Below are 22,235 nucleotides of genomic sequence, written 5' to 3'. Positions count from 1 at the left end.
CAAAATGGACATATTTGGTAAGTTTATACTTTTAACAAGAGTCTGGCAGTGAAGTCAAGTGAGACTATTACAAACCAACACAAAACTGAGGCACAACACCACACATTAATGGGCAGTGTAGATTTAATGGACACCTTGGTTTGACTAATAAATCAAATCCAACTGCTAATGAACCCTAACTTAACCCAGACATGACAAATTAGAAAACACTTAATAATGAATGCCAAGTTTCCAAAACACCTTTTGACATCAGATTACCAGAGTCCCAACAAAGAACAAGCAAGACCGAAACAATACAAAAAAATAAAAATAAAGAGGGGAAAAAGGCCCTTCAATCTACGCAGTTTGTGAAGGGCTTTCTGCGAAGGGTGACTTGAACTGGCAGTATGAGAAGGTTCAGGATTGGCCGGCCGTCCCGGAGCTTCTCCCAGATGGTCGTCCACCTCACAAACACTTTGTTGCGTTCGCGTCATGGAACCCTACTTGACCAGAGGCCTGGTCTTATCGTCGTCCCCACACTCGTGGGCTTTGTACTTTTTTACCTCAGCCATATACGATGACCAAGCATCGCTCTTGCCTGGATTACTCTGCGGGAGAAGAAAATGCAAAGTGATTAAAGTCAGAAGTCCAACAAGAACATTTCAAATTGACACGCACCCCCCCACCGCCATCTCCACTCACTTCTGATTCGTTGTTCTGCTTCTTTGCAACCACGCCGGTCTTTAGGAACACGCCGCCTCTGCGCTTCCCCACCTGGGTTAGGGGATAGAAGACTGAAACCGTTATAGGAGCCCTTGCAGGTGGACTGTCAATGAAGGAGACTACACCAGAGCAGACGGTCTACATTTAGTTTCTCGCCGCGAAACCATGAGTAAAAAGGAGCATCCATAGTCTTTGCTGGTCTACAATTATTGCCACAATGTGTTCAGAACACATGGAAAAGTAAAACACAAATCACTGGCATGTACTACTGAAATATTGGCCATTATTTCAGGACGTAATAACTTTAGTGTCAGAGCGAGACTGTCAATGGTGCTCCACTTTGGATGTGTGTTGAAATACTGCTATCTCATCTTACAACTGCCAAACCCCTTACAAAGCTCGTCACGGGAGGGGGCTTCTTTTCCACTGGTGTCTGTCCTTGCTCGGTGGCTCTCGCCTCTCCACCGGTTTGCTGCGTCTCCTTTTTCCTCTTCGCCTCGTCCTCCATCTTCTTCTTGAACATCTCCATGAAGCTGCCGTCGTTGGCGAACGCGTTGCCCCCGGGCACCGGGGCTCTGCTCGCCGCTGGCGCGGGGCTGCTGGAGGGGGACGCGGGGCTGCCGCAGCTGGAGTCGCTGCTGCTGCCGCTCGTCTGAGGTTTGCCGTGTGCGCGCTTTGGATCCATGTTGCCGGGCGCAATGTTCAGAGGCAGTTACGGTCCAGCTGTTCGAGTCGAGTTAAGTGTCCGTAGTCTGCAAAGTGTGGCTTTGTTGCCAAGTTGGCCTTGAATGAACAACACCGCTAACACGCCGCTAGACGGGCTGGACCCCACCCGCAACACAATACAAAAAGCCCAAGACTCAGTCCACCTAAACAGCTACAGTCCAAGTCTGGCAAAAAAGAAAAATTATTTAAAAAGGCTTCACAATGTCAGCCCGTTGGAGCACACCCTCCCGACAAAAACAAAAGCAGGCGCTGGTCCGGCTGCTAACGTGGCTAACACCGCGGGCTAATGTCCGGTTTAGTGAGGTATTTACAGACGAACAAACTCAACTTGAACCTCCAATTCATGTGTGAGACGTATCCAAATACAACGATACAGCAAATGTGTACCTCAAAGTTCAAATGCCTGCAGCAAAGTCTCAGAGGTTCGCCGAATTTACACACGCTTTTCGCTAACTTCAGCCGTCTAGCGCTTGCTGTCGGCCATGTTTAGTTTCCCTCTGATGACGTCACTGTGTGGCTGTAGCGTCCACCATGGTGTGCCGGAAGTGACGCAGATATTTAAGAATCCTCACTGGCGAATTTGTTCAGACTACTGTTCAACTTTTGCTTGGGTTGGGTTGAATCATTCAAACATGTACATACAATTTGTCCCTCACTTTATCCACCTTATTTCTAATCTTATATTATGTTCTCCCTTATTTTACGGAAGCCTTAAAGGGACATGATTAAAACTTTTGTTTTTATCGTTATCTCGAGATCAGGAGTTAGTTATGTCGTTTATCTCGAGTTAATTAACTCGTTGTCTATTCTTAGTTTTTTGTGTTACTTGGAAAAAATAAATAATCAATGATAACCCCTGACTACATAAAGACATGAAGACAAGCGTTTTAATTATCAGATTTTCCATAGTAAAAGTCAGATATTTCTACTGTGAAATAGCTACATTTCTGAATGCTTGAGGTGCTATAAAAACCCATTGCTCAATAATTCCTGACAATGATTGTCATATTTGATTTCAGGACATCTCTAAATATAAACTTTAAATGACTTAGATCTGAAAGGAAATGTCGGACTTTTACTTTGGAAAATCTCAAAGTTTATATAATATTGATTTTTTTTTTGTCTTTATGTTGTCAGAGATTTCTTCAACTCAAAGTCATCAGTCATTGCCAGTAATAACTCATTTCATTTTTTTTCAGCAAACAAAGATCAAAGACTAAAGCTAAAGACATTTCTCTCACAATGTTGTGGTATTTTTGTGTTTAATTTATTAGGGACACAGAAAACATGCCTGTGAATAATCCAGTTGACCTTATATATATATATTTATATATAAATGTATGTATATCTATATATTTTGAATGTACCCTTGTACCCGGTTATTTTGAAAACCGGATGTAGTCACACGTGTATCCTTGACATCACTGTCAGCTCATCTGAGCCTTTGAATACATTTACCTTCACATGATTTGATCCAAACATTTTGAGTAATAAGAGCAAAACCACCTTTTGTTTTCTCGAGATCACAAATGAATTATGTTGTCATCTCAAGAGCTTGTTTTCTCGAGATGACGATACAATTAACAAGTGATCTCGATACAACAATATTGAAAACGTTTCGTGAAATACAATAATATGACTTTTTCTATGACACACTATAATAGGACTTTTTTGTGAAATACAAAATGATTTTGTGACTTGCTATACGATGACCTTTTATTACAAACTTAACTTCTTTCACGGCATGTTTTATGGCATTCTAAACTATGACATTATTTTTGACATGTCACATAAGGACTTTTTTAGGACTTTTTTTAAATACTATATTATGGCTTTTTTAATGGCATGCTATATGTTGCTCTTTATTTGACTTTTCTGATATACTATGACTTTTTTAAATTAAATTTTGACATACTAAGACACGTATATGCCTTTTTTGACAAATTTAAAATGTCTTCATGAATTTTTCCAAGACACACTATACCAGAGGTCTTCAACCAGACATGAATCTGTCCATTATTTTAATAGTTCAGTATTGTATGCAAGATAACAGGTATGTTTATGCATGGCAGTGTCACTAATAGGCCATCACTCATTTTCATTTCCACATTTATGTTTAAAATCAATTTGAATAGCTTGTAGGCATGATTATCATGCAATTGACAGACAATGTTGATATTGACATTGGTATCAGTTGACAAGGTATGTTTCTAAATGGCCCCCCTACTCACTGTACCTTGCACATGTTTAAAATAAAAACATGAATATATGAACCTGTGTATTTGAATAGCTTAGCATTGAATGCATAATAAAGAGGTATGTTTATACATGGCACTAGGCCCAGTTTAATATCAAACACAATGTTATACAATATATATAGTCGGGGGTCCCTGCTCCATCTCTCTATCAGTTTGGGGGTCCTTGGCCTGAAAAACATTGAAGACCCCTGCACTATACTATGACTTTTTTTCTACATACTATATCTTGACTTTTTTATGACGTACTATATTATTGACATATCGTGTGGTCTCTGGTGATTCCCACCCCTACTGTCTTGACCAGTGTGACGTATTGATTCAACACTTGTAATCAGCGTCGACACTTTCTCTCTGCAGGTCTGAGTGACAAACAGCTGCTGCAGCCCACCGACGATGCTTTGGAGCTGAGCAGTGACAGAGAGCTGCAGAGGGGTCTGAGCGGGTTAGTGGCCACATGTTTTACCATGCTGAATCCCAGTGCAGGAGACGTTCAAGGCCTTTGTCCACAAGTACACAGGTTTTTTTTTTTAAACATAGGACACCGAATGGTTGAGTGTGAGAGGCTGCAAGGGCTCTAAATGGTTTAAATATAAACCGGACAGCACTTTGCAGCAACATATCACGTCACCTTGATTTTACTGCGTGATTTGAACGTCTTCCAGGCTCTTGCCGTACGAGACGAGAGGTAACTGTCAAATCTATTTACTTGTAAAACTTAATGTTAATGTTTCTGTGTAAATGGATAATGCCAGGCAAAAAAAACATTCTATGGCTTTGGGTTTCCCCTGGTAACCCCATGTTTAACTTCACAAAGCTATGGATTGTGGGTCATTCACTCTGCAAAGTCTGCAGAACAGGTGTGTGTGTGTGTGTGTCTCTGTGTGTGTGTGTGTGTGTGTGTGTGTGTGTGTGTGTGTGTGTGTGTGTGTGTGTGTGTGTGTGTGTGTGTGTGTGTGTGTGTGTGTGTGTGTGTGTTTGTGTGTGTGTCTGAAGTGTGGGCGTGCATTAATGGCATGAAAAGCCAAAAGTATAGCCAAAAGTATCAAAACACTTAGTCATAAAATGACAGATTCTTTCAGCCAGCAGAATGTTAGACATGCAAATGGTTCCTGGATGTTTCTGTTGATACAAGGTGAAGCAGGAAAGATAGATTATAATAGAAATGTCACGTCGCAATTACAAGCTGTGAATTATCGTCATTATTCTTCTGCTGTAAATCATTTATCCTTCTCCCTCATTTGGCAGTTGAGTTAGTAATTCTCTCACGCTCCCTGTGTTCTTTCATCTTTGCGTGAAAGGATTCAGTTAAAGCAAATGTCACACTGAGCTAAGTATGAAATATGAGGCCAAAGTCTGAGGGGCGTTCATTTTGGAAAACCTGGTGGCGGAGTGTCTGATTTTATCCAATCAGATTTCGCCCCTGTGCTGTCTCTAAGTAAAGAAATCTGCCCGGAGGCCTTCAGAATTACAAGTGCATCCCTTTGCAGTTTAAGTAAATAGGGACGATATTGTTGATTGTCATAGTCTTCAACCAATCAGATTTTTAGTTTCACATGTTGGGCGTATTATTTGATGTGCCAGAGCCTGCTAGCTGGCCTAACCAAGTACGTCAGCATTAACGTGCGATTTGATTGGTCAGTGGGCGTGACTGTTGTGAAACTAGCTAGCAGAACTTTGTAGTAGTAAGAGTTAAAGGTTAAAGAAGTGTATGTAAGAAGTTTTTACGTGACATTACATTTTTAGCGGTTTGGCATGTTTGGCGGTGACAATCCCAATATCTACTGCTTCTATCTGGCGGACATTTTCAGCCCTCAAACGCATTGAAACGTATTCAAGAAATACAACTGGGGAGGCTCGACTATCATCACTGGCGTCCATGGCAATCGAGAAGGACCTCTTGCTGGAAGTGAACCGATGTACTGAAAAACCGCGGTATTGAACTCTTTGTATTCAAAGAAAGGAGGATGGACTTTGTCTTTAAATAGTGAACAGCAGCTTTGGTAAGTGAACTGCTTTTATTTTTTTACATCTGCAGTAGCGTTACTATTGTGTTCATTTTTCTATCGTGTTGTTATTATGATATGATATTGTTTCCTCTGATGTGAATAATATTTGAATGGTGCTCTTGATTGTGTGGCGGAATGCGTGTTTTAGCGCCGCAGTGTTGCTGGAATGTGCAGAGGCCTGTTGAATCGTGTTATTTGGGTTTTATGTTATTCTATCTGCTTTGTTGTCATATTAATATATATGACTGGTTCTTGTGAGTTTGTTCTTGTCATTGAGTGAATTACATTGATTCTGACTATATGCATTGTCCGTTAATGATGAAGCATCCCGTCATGCGTGTATTCATGTATCTGCACTCTGCAGTTAGTGTATTTGTAGCCCTCATAGGTGTTGAGCTTCATGTAACATTTTATGGCACTTGTCAAATGTTGTATGAATATGCGGTTTTTACACAAAACAAATAATAACCCGTAGCTGTGTATATGGAGCAAATAGTTACGTTTTCACTTGTTTATTTAATTCAATTCAAAGTATATTTCCTTGGATTCCAATTCAGAGAAAAAGTGGTCTACAACAAGTTTGCAACACCAGAAAAAGAATAAAACCTAAACCAGTGAGCAAAGTGTAGCCTATTGCCAAAAAGTCCGGAGATTGGTTAAATTAATTTTAAATTGAACACAGGTTACGACCTGCCGCTCCCCCTTCTTCTGCCTTGATCTTCTAAAATCGAAGGTATTTATCATCAGCTGAGCAACAGCCAGAGGAAGTCCAGCCCTCTCGTGTCTGTCTTGTGAGACAGCTAGGAGCACTGTACTCCGCCCGGACAGGCTATTGCTCTGGTCAAGGCCTTATCTGACCGCCTTCCGTCTATTCTGACTATAGTGACCCCCCCACTGTTACTCAGGACTCTGCTCACTGTTAGGTACAAGACAATGGAAACATGATATCACAGTAAAAAACGATTATACAGGTTTGTTGCCAAGCATGGATTATATAACAGAGTAATCTCTCAAATATTTGTACTCTTTGGCAAGGCTATTTGACTGCTACCTTTATGAGGTAGGAGCCCTATCCCTAAGCAATAAGTGGTAAAATATCAAGAATAAAAAAAGTTATATGCAAAACGCTGGCTAAAATGCATGAAACATCAAAAGAGGAACTGTATGTGCATATCTGGTTAAGCGCAGGCATCACCAAAAGAGGAACTAAAACAGTAATTCACAGATAATTCATGGTTTATCGTTCGGTCATCTGTTTGTGTGTGTGTTTTGCAATGGGTGTGTTCAATGCTTGGCCCAATGACTTTGCTATATGTTAATGTCTGTGTGGGTGTGTGTGGGTGTTGCAATAGGTGTGTGTTTAACACTGGGCCATATGACTTTGCTATATGTTGATGTGTGTGTGTCGAACTGCACTATGTGTAGAACACAGTTCAGCTGGCGCCTGCTTTGGAGAGCCATCTTAGAGAAAGTCTACACATCATACTTCAGTAAAAAAATATGTAAATAAAAACCTCCCGAGAGAAGTTGCAGAGGAGCCTCCGGGGATTCACACAAGCAAAGCCTCTGTGCCCTGCTCACAACAGGCCTTCTCCTTCCCCACACGACTCACAGAAGCAAGTAAATATGCACCTCGGACTCTTTTGACTCTTAAGTCAGACTTTGAGTAAGTAAGATTTGAATGCAGGACTTTTACTTGTAAAAGAGTATTTACACCATGTGGTGGTATTAATACATATTTTTTTACTGAAGTATGATGTGTAGACTTTCTCTAAGATGGTGTCATTGTGGCGTCTCCCTCCCTCCCCAGACAGAATGAATCGACAGCATCTCCTCAAATCACCTTCCCCAAAGTTCTTTCAGCTGGAACTGGATGGCAAAGAGGTAGAGGACTGAATTGCAGCACACAGGTCGCAAGTGTTGATTCTGTCAGATGGAGCTGAAGCAGGATCCAAAGAGTCCTCACATTCACACGGGGTTCCCTGGACTAACAGGGAAGTAGATTTACTGCCCTGGTAAAGTATTTTCCCTTTACAAAGACCAGGGCATGGAGAAGGAGAAGACCTGGAATGAGTTCCAGCGTCTCCTTTTTATGAGAAAGACTAAAAGAGATGGGAGGTTGAAAAGGGAAAATAAGAGAAAGAAAAGGGGAGTGTTTAGTCGTGTATGTCTTTGCTCATTTTAATAATTAGATCATTTTTTACTGGATTCATTATTATATTTGTTGTACATATTTGTGTTGTATATTTGTGACCTTGCACTATGGGCAATACATACTCTGTCCCTGTTGTGTTTAATAAATATATTTTGTTCACTAATGTCTACACGTCTCATTAATAAGTGAATCATTATAGTGAACAGTAAATAAATATTGAATTGAAGTAATTAAGTGACTGCAATTGAATTGTTCATAATTAGGAAAACTACAATATAATAGGTTAATATCCATAAATAAGTCAAGTACTTAATAACTACAATCTAGTGATAATCAGTAAACGGTAAAGTTGGGTACACATTTCTTGATTTATAAATAGCTCTTTATCATTGATGAGTGGCTTTGCCCCAACTGAGACTTGAACCTGCGTCCAGGAGCTGAAAACAGCGCTATGAAAGTGGATTTTGAGCACCTTGGACAGCGTTAATAATGCTGCAATTTCATTGGCTGTCAGCAAATGCCACCGATACACGACCCCCACGGAGGCCGATAAAAGTAGCAATATTACAGTTGTTAGAGGGTCTGTAATATTTTTACGAATTCCTCTGGACGGACTGCCCTGGTCAGTAGGTGTTAGATGACACTATAGCAAAACAATGTACAAAAAGACCTAAAAATAAATGTAACTTAGAGAAGCCATAGGGATCTATGGCTCTCCAAAGCAGGCGCCACCTGAACTGTGTTCTACACATAGTGCAGTTCGACACACACACATCAACATATAGCAAAGTCATATGGCCCAGTGTTAAACACACACACCTATTGCAACACCCACACACACCCACACAGACATTAACATATAGCAAAGTCATTGGGCCAAGCATTGAACACACCAATTGCAAAACACACACACAAACAGATGGCAGAACGATAAACCATGAATTATCTGTGAATTACTGTTTTAGTTCCTCTTTTGGTGATGCCTGCGCTTAACCAGATATGCACATACAGTTCCTCTTTTGATGTTTCATGCATTTTAGCCAGCGTTTTGCATATAACTTTTTTTATTCTTGATATTTTACCACTTATTGCTTAGGGATAGGGCTCCTACCTCATAAAGGTAGCAGTCAAATAGCCTTGCCAAAGAGTACAAATATTTGAGAGATTACTCTGTTATATAATCCATGCTTGGCAACAAACCTGTACAAACCTGTAATCGTTTTTTACTGTGATATCATGTTTCCATTGTCTTGTACCTAACAGTGAGCAGAGTCCTGAGTAACAGTGGGGGGGGTCACTATAGTCAGAATAGACGGAAGGCGGTCAGATAAGGCCTTGACCAGAGCAATAGCCTGTCCGGGCGGAGTACAGTGCTCCTAGCTGTCTCACAAGACAGACACGAGAGGGCTGGACTTCCTCTGGCTGTTGCTCAGCTGATGATAAATACCTTCGATTTTAGAAGATCAAGGCAGAAGAAGGGGGAGCGGCAGGTCGTAACCTGTGTTCAATTTAAAATTAATTTAACCAATCTCCGGACTTTTTGGCAATAGGCTACACTTTGCTCACTGGTTTAGGTTTTATTCTTTTTCTGGTGTTGCAAACTTGTTGTAGACCACTTTTTCTCTGAATTGGAATCCAAGGAAATATACTTTGAATTGAATTAAATAAACAAGTGAAAACGTAACTATTTGCTCCATATTTCCATCCCGGACAGGACATCGGAACCAAGAGGGAGGGGTCTCCTCTAGGGGGAGATCGTTCAGCCCCTGCGGTAAGCTGCAGCACGCTCCCACCACGGAACATCACTGATACCATCTCTCACACACACACACACACACACACACAGTCACATGCATTCTTAAAGTAGGAGAGACCTGGGGACACCTCACTCCGAGTACTATACTATACTAAAACGTAGGAATAGGGAGTGGAGGGAACATTTAATTAAAATCAAGAGAAAAAATTAAGATCCATGTTTTACGGTCAAGAAATTTAAAAATGAATGAACAACTGATCGTGTTGTTTTTAGTCATATATTACTGTTTGGTATAATTGACCACCCATACAGGTTTCTCTTTTTAAAATTCTTCAGAACGTGCGGGAGCACCGCGCGCGACACAATGTATAAATAGTACTATAATACTACAATAAAAGTCATGCATTCAAAAAAGTAGTCCTAATAGCATCAAAATATAGCTTATTTAAGAACCAAAAGTAAAAGTAGCTATTCATTGTGTTGAATGTCCCATTTCATTATAATGTATTTTATAATACTGGATTATCATAACTGGTGGGTTTATGTGTAATTGTTACTAATGTTGCAGCTGGTAAAGGCAAAACAAATTTTAACAAATGTATATGCTGAGATTCAGCATGATCTATATTAATACATCATATTTATTTATTTTTATTAACAATCTGAAGCTGCAAAGTAACTAAAGTTGTCAAATAAATAAAGTGGAGTAAAAAATAGTACTTCTGAATTGTAGTGGAATAGAAATATACAGAAGCACAACATGGATGTACGGTGCATGGATGTGGATATACTCAAGTAAAAGTACCTCAAAAGTACAGTAGGCCTACTTGAGTAAATGGACTCATTCCACCACTAAATGCCACTTACTGATTCCATCCATCACAGCACAATAGAACATTTTCTGAGGTCTCAATAATGGCACACCCATCATCACACTCATCTCTGCCCATCTTTTGAAATATGGATGAATTTGGAAACAATGTGAAACTTAACTTATTAATGAAAGTATAATGTGTTTTACCATCAAATAATTATCATAATTATTATAATTAATTAATTAGTTTTACCTCAGCAATGTCCCATCTTATGTGAAGGAAACATAAAAACCATGTTCTACTATGATTGCTACATGACATTGATGTTCATATATTACATGATTATATTTAAGAATGCATCTACCTCTGAACAAATAAATGAATAAGTGTATAAGTAAGTCTATCCTTCAGAAAACAAGTGTGTCTAAAGACGACACACATTATATTTCCAGGCTGTAGTTTGGTTCACCTCGTGTTTTTACTGGGAGATATTACTTTACATTTTGGCGTGAAAACCATGTAAACATGACTCAATAGAGGAGAGAGATTTCATCACACCTCAAATCAACTCCCTTCATCACATATTCACGCCATCTGTTGCCTTCGCACTGCTGCTGTGAACGCCGCAGGTAAAAATAGCCTCTGTTGATCACCTGCACACTCTAGTTCAACGTACATCTGCTGTCAGGTTCAATGCGTTTGTATGCAACCCTTACATGGGACCTGACAGAAAATGTATTTTTCCAGAAGACTCTACACTTCCAAACACATCACAGCAGTACACACTCTAAATGTCACAGAGCAGGGGCGGAGCCAGACGTTGTAAACATTCGGGGCTCAGCCCAAACCTGGTGGGGGGCCAGTCATTTCTTCGTGACCTATTTACGGCAGCTTTATGCACTAACTTTTTGCAAGCAAATTGAGATAATACAACGCCTAAAATCTATACATCTTTCGGAAAAAACATGATAGTTGCCAAGGAAACAATCATCCTGTAGAGTCTGCATGCTATTTTGTATCTTCTTGTTCTCAAACTGTATTCGTCATTCTGACACCGTAGCCCAACACATGTTGAGAATGACTCACTGAAAAAAAGTCAGAAATTGTCTTATGTTACTATTTTTTTCTTCCATAACGTATTTAATTAGGCTAGGAATTAAGCGTTAACAGCATTAATGATCTGGAACCTATTTTTGTTACACAGTTGGAGAACAATTATTTCAGATTATCTAACAATATACACAGGGACTGGTTTTGCTTGATCTTTAATAAGATGTTAATTTAAAGGCGAAGATAGTTCATTAAACACCGGATATGGTTTTTACTCTGGCTGACTAAATGTAAAAACAGTATGCGTATAGGATAACAAAAAGGTCACCACACTGTATTTTACAACCTATGCTCCAAGAATCACATCCACACCATCGTGACCAGGGCAACAGAATAATGATTCTCCTGCTGGAGTATTAATTTACCCAGGATGCCTCTGCAAAAAGCAGCACATGAAACGCCGGGTTGCCGACTCGCAGTGAGATAAAGTGCCCGGAATAGGGATCCTGCTGTCGTGTGTCCAGGGGTGCAGGTGTTGGTGCGTCTCTGACTCCCACAGCAGGGCAGAGAGTCTTTCAGGCTCCTCTAGCATGCAGTATAACTATTACATGCTAACTGTCCATGTGTCATAAAATCAAGATTTACAATGATGTATTTTAAATATACACACTAATGTGACCTCTTTGGCCCAGGATGCGTTGGGTGTGTGCGTTGGGCCTCTTGTTGGCCCTGCTGCATCTGTCTACCTCCCTGCTGCTGGGAGCCTTCAACATCCAGACATTTGGAGACAAGAAATCCTCCAACAAGGATCTCATGAACGACATCAGCAAGGTCTGAAAATGTTTTATTTATTCTTGCATCCAATATTCCTTTTTTCTAAGACTGTATCTCATCACAAACACAATATAAAGAGGATATATTTTGAACAGCGCTGAGTAACGTTAAAATAGCACAAGGTTTACCCGACATCTGGCCTCCCTTCAATTGCAATAAGTTGGTAGCACATTAGAAAGCACATTAGAAGTATGAGCATGTCGTTAGATTTAGTTACAATACTGTATTGTTCAGAGGCTTTTGGAGATTAAAGGGGCACTCCAGCTATTCTTTTTCAAATCCATAAAGTTGGAGGACTCACAAGTGGTAGATTAAAAAGTAATTATAATAAATGGATCCTAAATTTCCCATAATTCAACCATTAAGCGTTTTATCATTTCTTTAGAACCTCCTTGGGTGGTAAATGTCCATGGCTTTTAAATACTATGTGCTCAGTTTATAATGCAGGTTTTCCATTTGTACTGTCCAAGCCCAAGCTCATATTACCCTGATGACACTATATATCACTATGACATCATCAGGGCTTATTGTGTCCTCCAGAGACACTCGAGACACAAGTAGTACTTCCCATGCAGGACTCAACAACAAGGGCTGCCCGGGGCAAGTAAAATGCCAAGTCGGGCTAATAAATCTTTTGTAAAAAAAAGAATGAAACACTTTTTTTTTCGGGAGCTGACGATGGAAGTAGCTAAGGGGTGAGCCATTTGTTTCCTCCCCATCTCTGTTGAGAGTTGCACATGTGCGAGAAAATGGGGGGTAAAGACAAAGTTTTGTTAACTGAAGTACAAGCGAGCACCTCAAATGTAACGGAAACAGTTTAGTATAGTTTAACGGCGTCAGAGGATGTGGCCGAAACTCCAGATTCATTTACTGACTTTGGTTTTTGTTAGTATTTGACAACAACAAAGAATAAATAAATGAAACAATTGATATGGGGGCAAAAACAAACATTAACATTGAACCCTGTCATGACCATTGAACCTTTTAAGTGAGGAATTAGTGAAGTACCCCTTTATTACCTCGAACAATAACGATTACAGATTATTTAATTTGACTGGAAAAGGAGATGTTATGTTGGTTCACCTCTTTTAGTTCTTCTTCTTTGTTTCAGGAGAACTCTACTTGAATCGAATGAAACTAAACAGACCACTAATATAATTAGACGGCACTGCTGCAAGAACTCTAATCAGATATGTGTTGTTTTCTGTTTCTCAGATTGTCTGTCGCTACCACATCATTCTGATCCAGGAGGTCAGAGACCAGGATCCGGAAGACCAGGATAAGTCAGTGATCAAAAGACTCATGACGGCCGTCAACAGGTTAGACTAACCACACACCTTATGTAGTGCTTATATTACTACACACAGAATATAGTGACCTTCTGTAGGAGTTAAGTTGGACGGCTCATGAACTCACATTATGATTTGAGACAAACAAAATGATGCTCTACATCTGTGTGAGTGTTTGTGTGTGTTTTCGCAGTCGTTGCCCTCTGCACGGGTTCAAGAACATCTACAGCGAGCCTCTGGGTGCTACTCCACAGAGTCAGGAGAGATATGTCTTCCTCTACAGGTAAACAGAGAGAGGCAAAAACAACCGATCCTCTGTTGGAATCCTCCGTTGAGACCCCGCATCAGTGAACAGAAAACAAACTATTTCTCTTTTAAAGTTCAGATCTGCACAGTGTCTTTGTCCTAATTTTCAGTGATTAGTGCCAGAAGACTACTTTTGTAAAAGTAGCCAACATTACAATTAAAATACTTAACTACAAGCATTCGACATCGAATACACAAGTATTATCAGAAAAACGTAAAGTATCACAAGTATCACCACATAATGCAGCAGACCGGCCCTGTCAGAGTAATAGATTACAATGCTAGATTACTATTGTTAGCTGGTCTTGGTGGAGCCAATTTGAACTACTTGATATCTAATTTACTAATTTAATCTGTACCAATGCGTCATGTTATAATGTATGTTACATGTTTTGGATGTGAAAGCACAATCTGAAAAGTAACCTTAAGTAAAGTAACTGAAGTAAACCTTTATTGTAAATATTTGCCTCTGAGATGTAGTGGGGCGGACGTGTTTAGTAACAGGAAATGGAAACACTCAAGTACAAGTAACTCAAAATAGTACATGTGTATAGTGTCCAAAACATGCAGCAGAGTGTAAACCTTAAGTTGACACGTGTTTCTGGTCCGATGCACAGAGCTCACACCGACACCGCTCGTATTGATCCAATTTCCCTCGAAAGTTGGTGAAACAACTTCCTTTCTTCCTAAAAGTATCGCTGTTTATCTCGACACACTCAAAGAGTCCACAGATTAATCCACACAACACGGTTACTCCCCACCACTGGTTTTATGAAAGATGGTTCAGTACAGATATTAGCAGATCGGAGTTTAACAAAGGAGATGCACTTATGATTTCTGGTGACGAGTAGTTCTCTTGAATACCTATGTTGAATACACTTATTGTAAGTCGCTTTGGATAAAAGCGTCTGCTAAATGACTGTAATGTAATGTAATCTAGTGGTGAGGTTGCAGATTCAAACCAACTGAACGCCTCTTCGCTCATCCCTCCTTTTACAAGAATGTCGGAAAACTACAGGCGCCTTCAGGTAACACAGAAAGCCAGCGTTTGGTTTGTCCATTCTGGGCTACTGTAGAAACACGGAGGACTACATGAAGAAGACCCACTCTCTACGTAGCTATGAAAGACTCATTCTAAGCTAACAAAAACTCAACGATTCGTAGTTTCAGGTGATGAAAACATGCAACACTCTGCCAATAGATCCACCAAAATCCTACACACTGTTCCTTTTTGAATGCAAACCACTTGCAGATGTGTTGTAAAAAATAAAAATGCATTTGAAATTCCCATTTGATATGGAGTGTCACATAATAGCATAACATGCACAATATACAGCATAGCCCACCATACTCTATATAAATAGACCACTTTAAAAACACCAAATACATCATGAAATGTAATTTCTGCAAAGAATATTCGTGAATACAGAATACGTTTTGGTCCAACTGTATTTAGTAATACAGTCTTCCTTTGGTAATCACACTTACATTTGTTGGGCAATGCTCCAGCAATGCTGTGAATAGCTGTGAACAGGAAAGAGTTGATGAACTTTAACCGCTTTTTGAAGACTACTTCAAAAGCAATATGTTTACAGGAAGTGAGAGATGTGGTTAAGTACTATCTTTCCTCTGCAGGGAGTCGATGGTGTCCGTGGTTGATAGCTACCAAGACACTAAAGGTGTCTTCAGCCGCCCGCCCTTCATCGTTGAGTTCTCCTCCAAACAAACCGGTAGGCTCTGAAAGAGTGCGGCAAAGAACAGCGATAACTCTTTCTCACTGTCAGACGCCAGTGATGTGGATTGCCTCTCTCGTTAGGCGACCAACTGAGAACTAAACACCAGACGTGTGTGAGAGATTCTGAGGTCACGATCACCAAGGCCCCTTTAAAAATGTTTTGTCTTCAGTTGAATTCTGACTGCCATACAGTATTTATGTCAGCCAAATAGGGCCGGCAACTCTAAATTTAAAAGACAGTGAGCTCACTTTTTTGTTATATGAATCATGTCTGCCATATCCAAAACATCAACTTGTCTCTTGTCATCTCGCATTTCCCTCTTCGTTCACTCACTCCTTTCTCCTTCCTCCTGTTTTATAGTTGTGGAGAACTTTGTTCTGATCGCCCAGCACACCTCTCCAGGCGTTGATACTGTGAAGCAAATCGATGCCCTCTATGACGTGGTGGAAGATGTCAAGAAGCGCTGGACCAACAATGTGAATGTTCTCCTCCAGAAAACACACGCAAAACCAATTATTTGGTGGAAAATAAAATAAAAAAGAGTGTAAAGGATGATTAATTTGTTATATGAGGTGGTTGAAATTATTTCTGCTCTCCCTGCAGAACATCGTGCTGCTGGGCGACTTCAACGCTGGCGGCACTTATGTACCGGCCACCAAAAAGGCGAAGCTCAACCTCTCCAAGGACAAGACGTTCCACTGGCTGATCACCGACGATCAGGGAACTACAGTGAAAACAGACTTACCTTATGACAGGTGGATACACACACAAACACACGCATACACACACACAGGTGTACAGACTCTAAAATCCACTCCTCTTCCTGTATCTGCAGGATTGTGGTCACTGATGACATGATGAAGGGTGTGGTGCCCGACAGTGCTGAGGTCTACAACTTCATGTCGGCCTTTGGTCTCACCAAGAAGAAGGTAAAATCAACTTTAGCTCTAACGCTCCTCTATGATAGAATTCACATCAGTTGCAATTTACAAAGACCGGGTCTATTAAGAGCAGCTTAACACTTTTATGTTTTCACCATAGAAATAAATGAAGGAGTAGAACGGACATAGAACTAGGCTATGGCTCGGTGCTACAGCGGGTCGTCCTTCAATCAGAGGATGGCTCCTGAAAGCTGTGCCTTCAGTGTATGTGTGGGATGAATGTTAGTTAGTCCTAATGGGCAGATGGCATTTTGCATGGCAGCCCCTGCCATCAGTGTGTGAATGGGTGAATGACATGTAGTGTTAAAAGCAAGTACATTTAACATTTACATTCACATTCAAATCACTGTGGCAGGATAGTCAGAGCGTGGGCCATTTTTATGTGTGCCGTTGTCATCGTGGCCGTTGCAGCGGGCTAATTTCGGTTTAATTTAGACTTCCATGGCCGCGGAGAATCAATGATCAAAAAGCTGCTTCACCCAGAGCCGTTCCCCAAATGGGGCGATATCGACTGCATCATTTGTGGGCGTGACATCGTTTGACCTCTTCTCTGATTTTGAGGCGGCTGTAGCTCAGTGGGTAGAGCGTGTCGACCTCCAACCAGATGGTTACGAAGTGTAGAGAGCCAGAGTAAATGAGTAAAAAGGAAGAGTGTGGATTAATAGGCAGAAATATAATATAATATTCATAACTATGTTTTTATTAGTGTATAATGACCTGAAACTAAGAAGGCTTATGCTTTACTTCGCTTAGAAAAATACATTTTTATCTTTATAGGAAGCGGGTCGTCTTCCACAGAGTCCGCCATGTTGCACCGCCATGAGCCTTTCACGTTTTTGCGTTAACTAAAGGTAGTGATGGGCACCGAAACTCAGTATTAGCACTCAGTATTGGCACTACGCTAAATTATTAAAGACCAGAGAATTGATAAGCTCCAACGTTACTGGTGCTTTTCATTAGTACGTTTTAATGTTTTGGTGTAGTTTATTATCACGCTGCAGGGAGCATCTCCTCTGCTCTGTCTGTCAGGGCGGATCTCCTTCAACTACACTCACACATACATGGAACGAAGTCAGCATACAGAGCACAGAGGCTGCGGTGGAAATATTTGCTCAAAGGCACTCAAATGGATCAGGCAAAAAATCTCGTCGACGAAAAACAGGCAGAGAACATAACACTCGGAGAATCGCTGGAACGCTTGACACAAAGGACTAAGATGAACCGGCACAGAGACAGGGGAACACAAGGTGCAAGTACAGTGGGGGGGTGTAGGTGATGGGACACAGGTGGGATCAATCAGGGACAATCACAGACAATCACAGTGGCGGGAAAACACAAAATAAAACAGGAAACACAGACAAATGATAAAGTAAAAAAACAAACAAAGGAGACAGGATGAGACAATGAAATATGATGTCTGTGTTCTTCATTACTGATTATTATGATAAATTACTTATTTATTTTATCGACATTTTACATGACTTTATATACGGACTTGTTGTAAATGTGGTACCCCCACTCCAGGGGGTACGTGAGATTTTTTTAAAATAGATTTCAAATTAGCATCCATTCAAAAATCCTTGAAAAACAGTTATTTAATAAATATTCAATAAAATATAAATGTAAGTTCATAAACTGAATTTTATATTCAGTAGGCTATTCAATGTTATTATCCTAAACCAGGGGTCGGCAACCCGCGGCTCCGGAGCCGCATGCGGCTCTTCGGCCCCTCTGTTGCGGCTCCCTGAGTCCTCTGTCCACACGGCGTTTAAGCATCATTTTCGAGATGATCTCCGTCCAGACTTAAACGCCTGAAAACAAATGGGCATGCAGTGGGTGCCGGTCCTACTGGTTTTCAAACCTACTGGTTTCCTTCCGTGTGTGTGTTGTGTTCGCGTAACAGCAGCAGCTGTTTTCTGCCTCTGTTGCCAGATTCGTCAAACATTCACAAACATATTGCTGGAGATCTAAAAGCCACATCTCATATATTTTGCGGGGATTACGCTTGTATAAGTGAGCACTACATCACAGCCACATATGAAGAAATACATTGAAGAAAATATATTTATGGAAAGATCGCATCAACCTGGATTCCAACTCTGTCGAGCAAAATAGTAATATATTCAAAAACGGCCGCGCTACGCGATCCGCCACTTGCATCTTATGTCACTAACTAGCGCCTTTCGCTCCAGGTGTCTGATCATGATCTGCAGATCATTTAAGAACTAAACATACCTACATGGAAGAGTGAGCATGTGTTGATCACGGGGCAATAAATAATGACAATTCAAAAAATAATTCTTATTGAACATTAAGCCTAATTTACCTACCTCATTGAGATATTTGTCACACTTAAATCCTGAATTGAATGGTTAAACAGAAGATCCCTTATTGGTTCCAGTAATGTTTTTGTCAATTAATATTTGTTCCTCCCCACAGCTCTCGTCTCTGCAAATTTGACTATTTTCTTTGATTCCTTAAATAAAACCGTTGGTTAATTTTTACGACACATGTCTCTGTCTCATAACGGTAACGAATCTGTAGGCCTTAACAATTCTACAAGAAACGATATCTTAATGTTAAGCTTATATTTCCTGTGGTGTAATTCCCCAGGTGGCGTTGTTGGTTCCTTCATTTTCTCCCGAAGGCCCCGCCACATAAACAGTACAGTTGCTGCTCTAGAGACAATATTTAGTTATATCTCAATCATAAATAATTTCTAATCCTGATTTTATGTTTTTAAAATTCGATACAAGTTTGTAAAAGCAATTATTTAGACATGAAAAAGAACAAAGTATTTAAGAGTAGCTCCTTGTAGTGATGAAATCCTACAAACCACTTAATGTTTCATCCTCTTGTCACAGCGTAGGAAAGCACATCGCTATTGCCATGGATCATTTATTGTAACCAGCATCAACTAGCTAGCTAGCTAACTAGTGTACAGCTGACTAAGTGGCTAGCTTGCTAGTTCCATCGTCCTCTAATGCTACACTGGTTACAGAGTATGAGCTCAGTAGCAGCTCTGGGTCTAACTCTGCCTTACTCCCCGCCACTCCAGAGAAGGACAAACTACCATAACTATCAATAATCACAATTTTCTTTTGTACTGGTCAAATGAACACAACACCATTCATTGCGTTCTACTCCTATTCCATTTCAATAGTTTTCTCCTTGCAGCAGTGATGTAGAAGTATAGTGACGGCTTAGTCAATGCACGGTGACATCACTGTTGGGAGAGATTACAGGTGCAACAGATTCTGAACACGAGGAGGTGTCAGTAAGGCGTTGTTATGAATCCTACTGCTCTTCTTGGCAAGACCCGCCCTGCGCAGCCATTCAAGCGCAAGGATTGGCCAGCAGCCATGCTCACGAGGTACTGGTAGCCTGATTTGTTCAGGTTCTATGTCCTGACCAATGGGCTCTACTGGCCCAAACTAGTAAAGGTCTAATAACTAACCCTAACATTGTTAACAACCAGCTACACAGGGCGGTTTTGCCAAGAAGAGCAGTGGGATTCATAATTGTGCATCAGTGTATCAAAGTCCACCTCCACGCACCTCTAAAACTCACCAAATAATCAGATTTTACGGAAGGTTATATGCTGGACTGTTTCTTTCCTTTGAGCAGTTGCCAGGCAACAAAAGGAGACTTACCAGTTTTTGTTTGGATTGTTGACTATATTTTTAAACAAACATGCTTTTAAAATGGTCAATAGTTTTGGTTGATGGTGCTGAAACATGCAAATCCAGTACTGTATGTAGTCCTGTAGTGATGCAAGTGAAAAGGGTATTTTGATGACTTGAGTTTTACAAAACATAATAAATTGTTTTCTGTCTAACCGAGGACATCTTGCTGAAGCTGGACAAACTCGAAATTGTGCCACAAGGGAATCCTACAATGTTCTCTCTCTCTCTCTCTCTCTCTCTCTCTCTCTCTCAGGCATCTAAGATCAGCGACCATTTCCCTGTGGAGGTGACGCTGAAGGAAGTGGTTACCACAACGCCGAAGAAAAAGGTTACCACAACGCCGAAGAAAAAGGGTACCTGAATCATGACTGCCAAAACCAGAGACGTTGCAGAGACCTCCACGGTGAATTGGGATGATGACTCAGTGGGGGAACCCTCTGCAACCATGAATTGACTCGACCAAAATAAACAAATTATTTCTGCTATTCTGTTTTGTCATTTCTTTCAATGTTTGAAGCAGCACAAACAAAAGTCCATTCACCTTCATTGTATCAAGTAGCAGCACACTTTTCAGAGGTATGTATCGAAAACGTTGGACAAAAAACTAAAGCTGTCTGCATGTCGTGACGCCAGCAGTAGTAGCAGTACGTCTGTCTCTGTTGCCTTGAAACCAAAAGAGACTTTATGAGGATTATTTTTAAAGATAAAAATGAAAGTGACGATGTGATTTTTAACAGCTTAATTTTATTACTTAATCACACGAATCAATCCTCTGACAACAAAAACGATCATTGCTTCCGATTTTTCAGGCTAAATGTAGATAAATCTGTTAGATCACAAAGGCATCGCCCACTGTGGGCTGTTCAAATGCACCCAGGGTTACTTTTATTAGTTATGGTTCATGAAGGTACAGCAAGGCTAGGCACTCGGTGGAGACCGGCCTGTAGCAATAACTGACTGTTTGCTAAAGCCCTCCCCCAAAAAGCAATTGTCCAATCACTGCTCAGCAACCGTAACTGGGCACAGTAGGTCTGTGAAGCTTTGGCTAACTAGCATCCTGAATATTTCACAAAATATGGTTTGATGGTAAATTGTAACGGATTGATGTCACTTTAAATAAAGTATTTAGAAATTTCGATAGAAAACATTTATGTCACTGAATCATTTGTGTCTATTAAGGTTCAAGGTTAATTTATTGTCACTGTCCAACACAGGGATAGCAACAAAATGCAGTTGTTCCTTTCTGCTACATAAGTGAAACAAACAAACTACTTATTATGGTGAGTGTTCCACGAGCTTGCTGGTTGAACAGTGAAGGTGAGCTGCTGCAGGGAGCTGTACTCAACAATGTTAGCACAATTGACACAAATAAACATGTGACACCAAAGGCAGATGCGTTTTTCAACTAGTGTCACGAAGTCCCCCAAACAAGTGTATCATTCTATAAGTTTCCCTTCTCTCCTTGCATAGATATGTAGGGTGAAATTTAGCGTATTCTTGAAACCTATTTTTGTTATACAGTTGGAGAACAATTAGATACAAAATAGGATGTGGGCTCTACAGGATGATTGTTTCCTCCCTCGTAAGGCTAGTAAAATAATGTCTATACCTGGCATGAATGGTTTACAATCCCTCCCCGCCCCCCCTTAGGTTTGGGCTGAGCCCTGGATGGCTCCGCCCCTGCTGTGGAGCCCTGCAAATGTGACCTATCAACACAGTGAGTTGGTGGTGAGTTGAATAATTCTAGAAACTAAATCAAATCAAAAGTAGAAATTCCTTGAATTTCTATTATAAAACTGCCACATTGTAGCCGACACATAAAATCACTGTGAGGGTCAATTTTGCCGAACGGGCCTCCTCGACCTGAAAACTCCGATCCCCATTCGCAACACACCTCCTCTCTTCACCCCTCCCCTCCAGCCTGACCCGGTCACATGCACTGTGCATGAATTATGTAATAATAATACTTTAATTT

At 40.5% G+C, this 22,235-nt stretch overlaps 2 protein-coding genes across 2 annotated transcripts; one reads left to right on the top strand and one right to left on the bottom strand.

The window, feature by feature from the left end:
• Positions 1 to 96: 96 nt before the first annotated feature.
• On the bottom strand, positions 97 to 1,913 carry trir (telomerase RNA component interacting RNase). The gene is made up of 3 exons (XM_079178076.1): positions 1,097 to 1,913; positions 682 to 753; positions 97 to 587 (listed from the first exon to the last, which is right to left on the bottom strand). The coding sequence occupies exons 1-3, from the start codon at positions 1,385 to 1,387 to the stop codon at positions 480 to 482; spliced, it is 471 nt and encodes a 156-aa protein (XP_079034202.1). The 5' UTR covers positions 1,388 to 1,913; the 3' UTR covers positions 97 to 479.
• A 7,270-nt stretch (positions 1,914 to 9,183) lies between these two features.
• LOC306709030 (deoxyribonuclease-1-like) lies at positions 9,184 to 20,738 on the top strand. Its single transcript, XM_079177044.1, has 9 exons — positions 9,184 to 9,618; positions 12,161 to 12,299; positions 13,518 to 13,621; positions 13,785 to 13,874; positions 15,533 to 15,627; positions 15,994 to 16,109; positions 16,237 to 16,388; positions 16,469 to 16,562; positions 20,514 to 20,738. Exons 2-9 carry the CDS (start codon positions 12,162 to 12,164, stop codon positions 20,619 to 20,621), a joined length of 897 nt encoding a protein of 298 aa, XP_079033170.1. The 5' UTR covers positions 9,184 to 9,618; position 12,161; the 3' UTR covers positions 20,622 to 20,738.
• The last annotated feature ends 1,497 nt before the right edge of the window (positions 20,739 to 22,235 follow it).

The sequence above is a fragment of the Pholis gunnellus genome, assembly GCF_910591455.1.
Source record: "Pholis gunnellus genome assembly, chromosome: 17".
Taxonomy (NCBI): domain Eukaryota; kingdom Metazoa; phylum Chordata; class Actinopteri; order Perciformes; family Pholidae; genus Pholis; species Pholis gunnellus.
Note: the sequence above shows the minus strand (reverse complement) of the source record. Positions and strands in the feature narration are given on the sequence as shown.

Coding starts and splice junctions, on each gene's coding strand:
- LOC306709030 (XM_079177044.1), top strand. CDS start 12,162: ATGCGTTGGGTGTGTGCGTTGGGCCTCTTGTTGGCCCTGCTGCATCTG. Junction 13,622..13,784: donor CTCATGACGGCCGTCAACAG/GTTAGACTAACC, acceptor GTGTTTTCGCAG/TCGTTGCCCTCTGCACGGGT. Junction 16,110..16,236: donor AGAAGCGCTGGACCAACAAT/GTGAATGTTCTC, acceptor CTCTCCCTGCAG/AACATCGTGCTGCTGGGCGA.
- trir (XM_079178076.1), bottom strand. CDS start 1,387: ATGGATCCAAAGCGCGCACACGGCAAACCTCAGACGAGCGGCAGCAGC. Junction 754..1,096: donor CCCCTCCCGTGACGAGCTTT/GTAAGGGGTTTG, acceptor CCCCTAACCCAG/GTGGGGAAGCGCAGAGGCGG. Junction 588..681: donor AGCAGAACAACGAATCAGAA/GTGAGTGGAGAT, acceptor CTTCTCCCGCAG/AGTAATCCAGGCAAGAGCGA.